At 35.0% G+C, this 10,112-nt stretch overlaps 1 protein-coding gene across 1 annotated transcript in view; it reads left to right on the plus strand.

Moving 5' to 3' along the window:
• Window positions 1-121: 121 nt before the first annotated feature.
• The window catches only part of LOC117102431 (complement receptor type 2-like), an 11,204-nt gene continuing 1,213 nt past the window's right edge, over window positions 122-10,112 (plus strand). Inside the window, exons 1-8 of the mRNA XM_033242695.1 lie at window positions 122-650; window positions 3,115-3,438; window positions 4,092-4,286; window positions 5,009-5,200; window positions 6,463-6,642; window positions 7,943-8,125; window positions 8,465-8,494; window positions 9,360-9,482. Coding sequence (XP_033098586.1) covers window positions 299-650; window positions 3,115-3,438; window positions 4,092-4,286; window positions 5,009-5,200; window positions 6,463-6,642; window positions 7,943-8,125; window positions 8,465-8,494; window positions 9,360-9,482 — 1,579 coding nt within the window. The 5' untranslated portion in view covers window positions 122-298. The remainder of the gene's footprint in view (window positions 651-3,114; window positions 3,439-4,091; window positions 4,287-5,008; window positions 5,201-6,462; window positions 6,643-7,942; window positions 8,126-8,464; window positions 8,495-9,359; window positions 9,483-10,112) is intronic.

Here is a 10,112-nt window from a genome sequence, read left to right on the forward strand (position 1 = left end):
ATATATATATATACAGTATATCCTTTCCATATATTGTATATATGAAAATCAGGGGTGGCATCCTGATTTTCCCGACGGGGAGTCTAAGGTCCCGCGGGGGAGGCAATGTCCTCGATGAGAGCACAGTTGGCGTGTTCGGGCGTCGCTCTAAATGTTTCGCAAGTGACAATTTAGTGGTTTTAAATGCTTATTTATTCGATTTTAGAGTGTACTAACTTAGAAAATACATTTAAAAAATCTCTCCGACGAATTGTGGTTTTTCTCTCCGGAGGGATGGGGGACAGCTCTCTCCAGAGGGATGGGTGATAGCTCTCTTCGGCGGGGCCTCTGTCTTATCCCTCTTCCCCGCACTGATGGCACCCTGATGAAAATTAAACCTTTGGATATTTTGTCAGTAAAACAAGCAGATACAAGTCCATCAACAAGTATAGTAGTCGAAGAAGACTGTGGAATGCCAACGATCAAAGAAAACACTGTAGTAAATGTCAACTACCGATATGACTTGGACAAGTTCACTCTTCCCGACACCAAGTTCCCTTCTGGGACAATACTGATAACGCGGTGCAAAGATATCGGTAAATATCAACTCATTAATGGAGGAGAAAGAGTCTGTTCGGATGGGAGTTGGGCAGGATCTCCGGCTACATGTGGTAAGTTCCACTTTTGATTCTTTTTCGTAATTGTGTCGGCATCAGGTTTCACGGCGTAATACACTTTTTTTTTTTAATAAGAACACTATAAGAACAATGAGGCTGAAATTGCTTAAAAATTAAGAACAAAATAAGAACAAATTGAGGCTCAGGTAAGATGTCAAATGAAATTTTTATTTTAAAAAAACCCAAAAACTTATAGGCCTATTTGTACCTTAAGTAGGTGTGATTATATATCTATAATACAGTACAGTAGGTGTACCTCCTGTCAGTTGGAGCCATTTTTAGCAGAGCCTTTTTTCTCGGCCCTTTTTTTCCAGGCCTTTTTTCAGGGGTATTTTTTTCCAGGGCGACTTATACTTACATACCGGTACAGTACAGTGTATAACATGTGATACTTTGAAGTTTGAAAAGTGTGTAAAATAAGAACAAAATAAGAACATTTTGAGCCTGAAATCGGCCAGAAAATAAGAACACTGAGCCTGGGCAAAATTTTACTGGTTCTTATAAAAAAAATGTAGTTGTTTAAATGCAAAAAACATTCTTACTATTAATGTTTACATTTAAAGATACCTTTATATATACACACTTGTATTAGTCTAAAAATATTTTAAACTAGAGAAAACGTGCAGCTAACTTTTAATACAGTGTTAAATGATATTCAAAATGTCGTGAGCAGTAGCATATCTATTAGTGCTGATGGTGGGGGGGCGTGAAGGTGAAGTGCGTGTTCGATGGTCAGTTAAGGGGGAATTAACTCGCAAAATAAGGTGATTTTAGGTGCTTTTTAACAACTTGACCAGTTTTTTTGGGGCGCGAGTAGTTCATGGAGGCCTCACCCCCGCGCACTCCATGGATAGGCCTACGACACTGGTCTTTAGTCATTATTATTGCGTAAAAATCATTGAAATCCGTTTCTGGTTAATGTTTTGATACCTATGTAATTGTAGTTCGTTACTGTATCAGTGGTATAACGTGGTATTACATTGTTTCAATTTGCTAATTTTAAGTGCCTTCTACTGGACCACTATATCTAGGCTCTGTTAGAAGAGTGCTGTTTATTAGTGGGACAGCCCACTGGGGTTCACTTTGGACGGGGGCCGGAGCTTCACCCTCACCCCTGAGAACCTGTAAGCGTTACTGTAAAGATCAGTGTGCACGCCAAATGATTGAAGAGTTACCCATTCAATCTATCAAAAATAATAAAAGTTAAACTACGTGATAGGCTTAGTTCACCACTTTACAATACCTCTGTATAGTTGCATATACCGTTTGTACTTGCATTAGCAACTGCTGCTAGTTAAATTCATTTTTTTTCACAAAATGCATATTATAGAGAATTACAGATGAAAATAGCGTAGAGTATGTTTGCATTCATGTCTGGAGATACCATAAGCAAAGTCTAAAGTTATATGACTGCTCCCTGATTACAATACACTTTACAATACCTCTGTATAGTTGCATATACCGTTTGTACTTGCATTAGCAACTGCTGCTAGTTAAATTCAATTTTTTTCACAAAATGCATATTATAGAGAATTACAGATGAAAACAGCGTAGAGTATGTTTGCATTCATGTCTGGAGATACCATAAGCAAAGTCTAACGTTATATGACTGCTCCCTGATTATAGAGTTTTAACTAAGCTGTGGGAATGCATGCTTAGTTTTTTATTGTTATTTCTTTAGTTGTTATTAATTATAGTAATTATATATTAGGAATAATATAATTTAGTGAATAAAAATAATAATGATATAAATAACAATAGTAATTTTGGTTTATTAATTATAAATAACAATGTTGATGATAATGATACTCTTTGCAAAGGGGGAATAGGACTGTTATTAGCCTGTCTCTTATACACATCTAGATGTGTATAAGAGCCCTACTTAAGCTGGTCGAACGTTTCGTTTGGGTCTGTACCCTAGCTGCACTCTTTATATCAAACTTTGCTATTATTCATTTAAAAGCAGAATTGATTTTGAATTTTTATTCGTAATGGTTACGAATTTATACAGTAGTATTTTTCATTTGGGAAACAATTTGCTTGTTTCTCCATGTCCTCCACTGGTAATTTTTGATAGGCCCTATCGCTGTGTTCACGGACATATAGAGATCTTAACATGATAAAATGCCTTCAAATTAGTGTACTAGGACGTAAGAAAGCAAATTTTTCCGGACCCTTCGGCCCCTGGACCCCGACGGGGGGCCCTGGGCGGCCCCCTGTCCCGGTTGCCCGCTGCGCTCGCAAAACGCACCCCCCCCCCCATTCAAAAAGCTGGATACGGGCCTGCTATCTGTGAACGTTTGTATATCTGCCCTATTAATCTGTTTTTATATGACTGAATAAATTAATGTATGTATTGTTGTAGGACTGAATAAACAAATGTATGAATGAAAAACAATCCATCATGTAGAATATCAGACACTGTTACTCTTTAAAGTCCTTACTGTTGAATTACCAGATTCGTCAGCCAATAAACTCCGATTTCTTAAATATTTAAATTACGAAACGCTCCCACGTCAAGTTGCACCGAACAGTTCCTACATCATGAATGTTGCTGAGGTCGCAAAGCTAAGAGTTGAATGTACAGCTAGCAACGATGCTGAGCTTCATTTTAAGCCTTTTCCTGGTAGCACTGAACTACATGTTCATGGAGATACAATGTTTGGTTCACGCAATCTATATTATGTAATTGACTCACGTGAACATTCTGGAATCTACAAATGCTGGGATAAAGACGACCAAAACGCCCCGCCCATAAAAGTGGAGGTTTGGGTGGTTGATCGTAAGTATTAAATACATTGACTCCTATTTCAAATTAATCAGAGTGTACTGCAATGTTATTTAGCATAATAACGTAGTTGAACAAACCCATTATGTTAAAGTGTCATCTTCATGGACATAGCTATAATGAGGGGGCATTTTAACACAGATCGCAGATGTGTGTAATCTACTATGAACCAATGAACGTAACTGTATTTTGGCAATATTTATTATTATATTATTATTTTACATACTTAATGTAATAATATTTCTATACACCCCTATATTTTATTCTGATAGATGAGTTTCTTTCTTTCTCCCCTTTAGTACCCTGCTTCCTGTCATCGTATTTGTGCTGAAAGGAACAAAATAAAAAATAAATATGATCAATATGAAATGAGATTAATTTACTATACGTTGAGACATGATTGCCTAGCTAAGTTGGGATATGAAATTTATTTTTCCAATGTTTCATTTTATCAAAATTTAATAATAATAATAATAATAATAATAATAATAATAATAATAATAATAATAATAATAATAATAATAATAATATAAGCATTTATATAGCACCTATATAGAATTATTAAGATACATCATCCAAAATGTTAGTTTGTTTTAGCCTATGTATTTTAGGAATTATTTTGAAATGTGTGGTGTTTCGTATTTCAGCAATCTACTGCCCACCACCACCACCGACTTTTAATGTTGAACAAATAAGTTATTCAAAAATCATTGATAGTAACAAGTTTCCACTGAATGCAGAGTTGACATATTCATGCCCCCTACAATACAGACTGATTGGTGAAACTAAACTAAAATGTCTTTATGATGGACATTGGGATTTTGAATTTCCGCATTGTAAATGTAAGTATAGATTAACAATCTTACTGAACCACATACAGTACCTATCAATTTCATAATCTATATACATTATGATGATAATCAAAATTATAACGATCTCACTCGGACAGTGCAACACCTAATAGAGGATACGATATGTGACAGAGCACAGCTTAAACTGAGTTTCCATACAATCGCTACACGCTATGGTTGACTCCGTTTGGCGACGCTGATTGGTCAATTAAATCAGGGAGTCTTCCCGATTGCTTCGGAAACTCCTACGCAGTACAACGATTGCACTGAAAGTACTGTAGCGAAAGTGTAGCGATTGTATGGAAACCCAGTTACTGTGCCTAATTATGTTTAGTAATGCATACTGGCAATATTCCATAAATATGTTAACACACACTACACCAGGGAATAATAATCAAGAGTAAAATATGTGACAGCTACAAGTTAAAATAATTTGATTATTTTTGCTGCCACGTAAAAAATTGGTTTTCATACAATCACTACCGGTATACGCTATCGCCGACACCCATCGGCGATGTTAATTGGTCGGTCGAATCGTGGAATCTTCCCGATTGCAACGATTGCACAGAAAACTCTGTATCGACAGTGTAGCGATTGTATGGAAACCCAGCTTAAATCACTAGCTGTGATTAAGCGAGGAAGATTGATTTAAACTAGATGTTAGTTTTATCGCTGGAGTCACTGTAAATTCAGTTTTAACTATTATTTCGCAGCTTTGTCGTGTGATAGTCCACCATTGGACATTGACCATGGGATTGTAATAGGAAGTGGAACTGCCGAGAACACAGAAATTGGAATTTACTGTGAAACTGGTTTTTATATACCAGGCACGGAGGAAGGCTGGCTTAAAAGTGTATGCACGGACGGAGAATGGGTGCCAGCTTTACCTTCGGATTGTAAAAATAGTAAGTAATCCGAAGACAGGACAATGTAAAAAAAACATACGGTAATATTGCACTTGATTTGTCTTCATTAATTGTGTAAATGCTGTACATTTCAGCAATATCAAAGCATTAAAGTGGATGAGATTCTGATGAAGATAACAATGACAGCGCATTTCATATTTTCTGTCAGTTTGTTTACAAATGGTCAAAACGTATGTTTTGAATTGATTGAATGATTAGAACATTCATACTCATATTTGTATTTATTTTATTACTATGTTACCAGCAATGCCGTATAATAATAACTTTATTGAATCGTACACTTTTATATCAGTGGCACACACTATCAAATGGTGCGTTCACAAAACAACACAGTACATTCGTACCGGTACACTAAAGCACACTATAGGATAAACACATAGGCCTACAATACAAGAAAAACAGTAAAATGACAACTTATTTAAGTTCAATTCAGCATTGAAAAGAGCATAAAAATAATAAAATTTCAAATTATGGCAGAGAAATGTTTGAAATATTTGTTTAAAAGACGAATATGCACACCGGAAATAAAAGAGTAATTACTGTTTAAATTCTTAAACTCTTTTAAAATATAAATATTTAACAAAATTAAAAGTTTTGAGCAGTTAAAATAGATAAAATAAATACAAAATATATAAAATTGGTAAGAATTATTTTATGTTTTTACATTCGCTAAAATTTCACATCTCGCTTTCCATGCTCTTTTTAAAAAGGACTTACAAGCCATATCAAAAATATTATTGGTTGTTTCAGTTGGGACAGTCCCACACAATTTTTCTAATGGGTCCATAAAGAATGGGTCCACATTTTTAAAAATAGGTCTAAATTATGCAATTTTATGCATAAATGAGTCCACTTTTTGACAATCTTTGAAAATGTGTAAACTTTTAAGAAAATGGGTCCAGATTTTTTCATATTTCTGCGTAAAATGGGTCCACATTATTTGAATTTACGCGTAAAGTGAGTCACCCTGATATTGTCCCACACTGTTTGAAAATCCTGTCTACGGCATTGCTTACAACAAGGCACAGCTGTAGGTACAAGGTGCCAATGAATGCGACAATAAACACGGCAGTGGCAGAAATTAAAAATATACAGATTTTGTAAAAAAAAAAGTATAATAATAATAATAATAATAATAATAATAATAATAATAATAATAATAATAATAATAATAATAATACGCATTCTTTGTATTTACGTAATCTCCCTTTTATAAACATTGTTTTAATTTATTTTTATAGCAACTAAATGTGAAGATGTGCCTGTAAAGATTGCAAATGGCTTTGTAATAAAAGATGACACAAATGGAAAATCCGTGACAATAATCTGTAATAAAGACGCCTTCGTCGCAGGAACTAACGATACCACGACCACCATTCGTTGCGTTGATGGAAAATGGGATCATCCATTCCCATCATCATGTATGTAGGACAATATAAGCTAATGTCTGATCAGTAATAACAGTACTTTTTACTAGAACTTTTACTACTGATGTGTACAACAGCCGACCTTTCCACTAAGACACGCTCCTTGGATATTGTTGCTATGGTCCCGTAAAACGATAGCGTAAAAAATATGTAGCGGTGTAGAACACTGTGCGTATGGCTGGCCCTGTTTTGATTGGTCAGTTAGTAAGTTTGATTGTCATACCGGAAAGGTCCATTCAAAGTTCTTTCCAACTATTTTAATAACGATAATGAAAATCTAGAGGTCTAGAGGTATGATGCCAGGCTAGTGATCTGGAGATCGTGGGTTCGAGTCCCACCTGAGAACAACTTGCGATTTTGTTCGCAGTTGTTTTCAAATGTACTGAGTATTCGGTACATTTCCACGTCAGGTAGGGCAAAATTACACCTATACATGTTTCTCCTGACGCAAATCCAGTTATTGCCTATTAATCCATAACGACAATAACAATTACTAGCCTATCAACGCTGCAGTACCCGCTGCTTACTTGGACTCGAATTCAACCCTGGCCATCAGGCGCAAGCTCGGTGGTCTAGAGATATGATGCCAGGCTAGTGATCTGGAGATCGTGGGTTCGAGTCCCACCCGAGAACAACTTGCGATTTTTTTCGCAGTTGTTTTCAAATGTACTGAATATTCGGTACATTTCCACGTCAGGTCGCGCAAAATTACACCTATAGATAATAAAAATAATATTATGCGCCAAATTAGAAAATGATCAGTAGAGATCAGTGGTCCCAACGCGCTTAAAGAGAGAAGAAGTGTGTTGGGATGAAAGAATACCCTTGCAGTTTGTACACATTAGATTTCATCATTAGTTTCATGGTTACAATAGGAGTTGTATAGGCAGGGTACCGTAAAACCTTGAATAGAAGCTGGGCTTCTTTGTTTTTTTAGGAACATTGAATTGTCTTCTTTTCGAGATGGGATTTTTTTCGAAGTGGGCTTCCTTTCGAGATTACTTTTGCAAACTAAAGAGGGGGTCTCTTTTCAAAAATGAATGCTGTAAATATTTGGAATTGCTACTATACGGCATTTGGCTTCTTTTCAAGATAAGTTTCTTTTCGAGATTACTTTTGCAATTTAAAGAAGGGCTTGTTTGAGGTGGGCTTGTTCTCGATTAAATCTATTGAGCTTCTATTTGAGGGTTTACGGTACTTGAAATACTTTTTTTCTTTTTTGCACTTAAAACTGCATTAAATTATTATACACATGGTAGTTATAACTCACTTCATTTTCATGTTTGCTTATCAGGTAAAAAACCAACATGTCCACCCTCCCCATTAACATTATGGAATGGTATTGTCAGAAAGCAAAATAATACAGTATCATTCATTTGTGATGACGGTTACTATATACCCGGTACATCAGATGTTGAACTCGTAGTAACATGTGAAAATGAAGAGTGGGATGAAGACTTTCCAGTAGGGTGTGTTAGTAAGTACATAATATATGATATCATTATACATAATATAATAAATTTTATAATGTAATAACAATCTGGTGGACGACCAACAGGCTATACAAGTAATTTACATAATTAGTTACCATTAAAATAATGTTAATATGGGGCTAATAAATTACTTAGGCCTATATAAATTATTAAATTAATATAGTACGTATAATTAATGTAATTTTGTAAATATTTCAAATCCATTTGATCAAATATAATATGACCCCAAAAATGCTATTCTCATGAGTTGCCCTAGAAAATAAAATATGCTGTAAAAATGTAACTTTTAATAGTTTGGTAAGAATCAAATCTTTTTTTTTCAGATTCTGTAGAAGGAACACTAAATTCTTTTTGTAAGTTGAGTTCATTTTCTACATGTTGGTCATATACCGTAGTAGTTGAAATTCAAATGTCCAGTTTATATTTGATGTCAGAATTTCAAGACATCTCTTATAATAATGCTATAAGCAATAGGCCTAATAACAGTATGTATTTCTCAGTAATTATTCTTTATTATAAAATAGTTGGGTTTAAAGAAACACAAATGAAGTAACGTATAAAACCTAATTTAAAAAAAACATTAATACTTATTATTATAACCCAGGGGCGGAAATCAGAAACAAACAAAAAAACACTCACTAATTAGTAAGATTATTCCCATGAAATGGTTTGTTCCGTTGTGATGTTTATCTGATAGTAATAATAATAATAATATTTTTTGAACTTGCACATTTATAGCAGTGGCACAATTTGAAACACGAAGGTGGGTGCGTCCGAGAAACAAAACTAGCCTATTACATCAAATGTAAAAAGAACAACTAAATTCAACCAAATCAAAACAGCTTACATTAATCCTTTCTTCCATCCCGCTCCCTCCAACCCTCTCTGAACAGTTCAAATTGTACCCTTCCCATTAAATAAGACTTTACACAACTTTTTCCCTTATTTTCTAAAACAATACAACATACTAAGTAATCTTCTCTCCCTAAGCAATGCAAATATTTACCCCTTCTTCTGTAAAACATTATATAATTTGAACATCAAGAGTTTTCATGCTCTTTTGGTGTATATCTTTTTCTTTGGGGGTGGGGGCGAATGGGGTATCGGAGAGGGGCGCACCCATAGATACGCCACTGCATATCCATATGCCTGACATACACAATATATCCAATATTTGTTTTGTTATTGAATTTTGGAGCAATATAATTTTTTTTTAAGCATTTTCTTCTTCCGATAATGATGGAAACCTACAATCTTCGGAAGAAACGGAGCTTACAATCAAGTTTTGCAATTCAACTGTTTGTGGTCAACAGCCAATTAATGCCTATTGCAACAATAGAAGTATGTTATCATTTTCCTATTGTTCTAATTATGCAATATATACCTACACTTGTGTTTGTCAACTGTTCAGTAAGTTTTTGAAATAATAATCAGTGGCGTAACAGTTATGAGCTCTCACGCCAAGAGGCCCGGGCCTATAATTAATCAGAACTTTTTTTTTCAGGACCATGGGCCCCAAATCGACCAAGTGGGTTCCTTAATAATAAGCAGAAAGTGAAAAACAACATAAAATACGCTCTTAATTGTCACCCGTACCCCGGTGGCCCTACATGACCTCTAGGCTGTATGGTAGAAAGGCACGTAGAAAGGCCTTAGCCATGGGATGAGGCCTCTTTGTCACGCAGCTGATAATAATGTAAATGTTACTCATGCAAATGTTTGACAAATGTTGTAATAATGAGTGTGAAATATGCCCATGTCCAGACCCGAAGCCATCATATTTTATACTAAATTTAAGATATCAGAAATATATTTGTTTCTCTTACATTGAACCTAAAGTACATTCACTACTGGCAATGATAATGCAAAAGAAAAAAAATTCTTGTGTTGGCCACGTTTTGGCCCCTTGCATATTGTTGCTAAAGTACAAAAAAACCACGGCGTAAACGTTTGTTAAAACTTGTTTGTGGG

The sequence above is a fragment of the Anneissia japonica genome, unplaced genomic scaffold (assembly GCF_011630105.1).
Source record: "Anneissia japonica isolate Jap-2015-1 unplaced genomic scaffold, ASM1163010v1 scaffold1005_len2656397_cov198, whole genome shotgun sequence".
In the NCBI taxonomy this organism is placed as follows: domain Eukaryota; kingdom Metazoa; phylum Echinodermata; class Crinoidea; order Comatulida; family Comatulidae; genus Anneissia; species Anneissia japonica.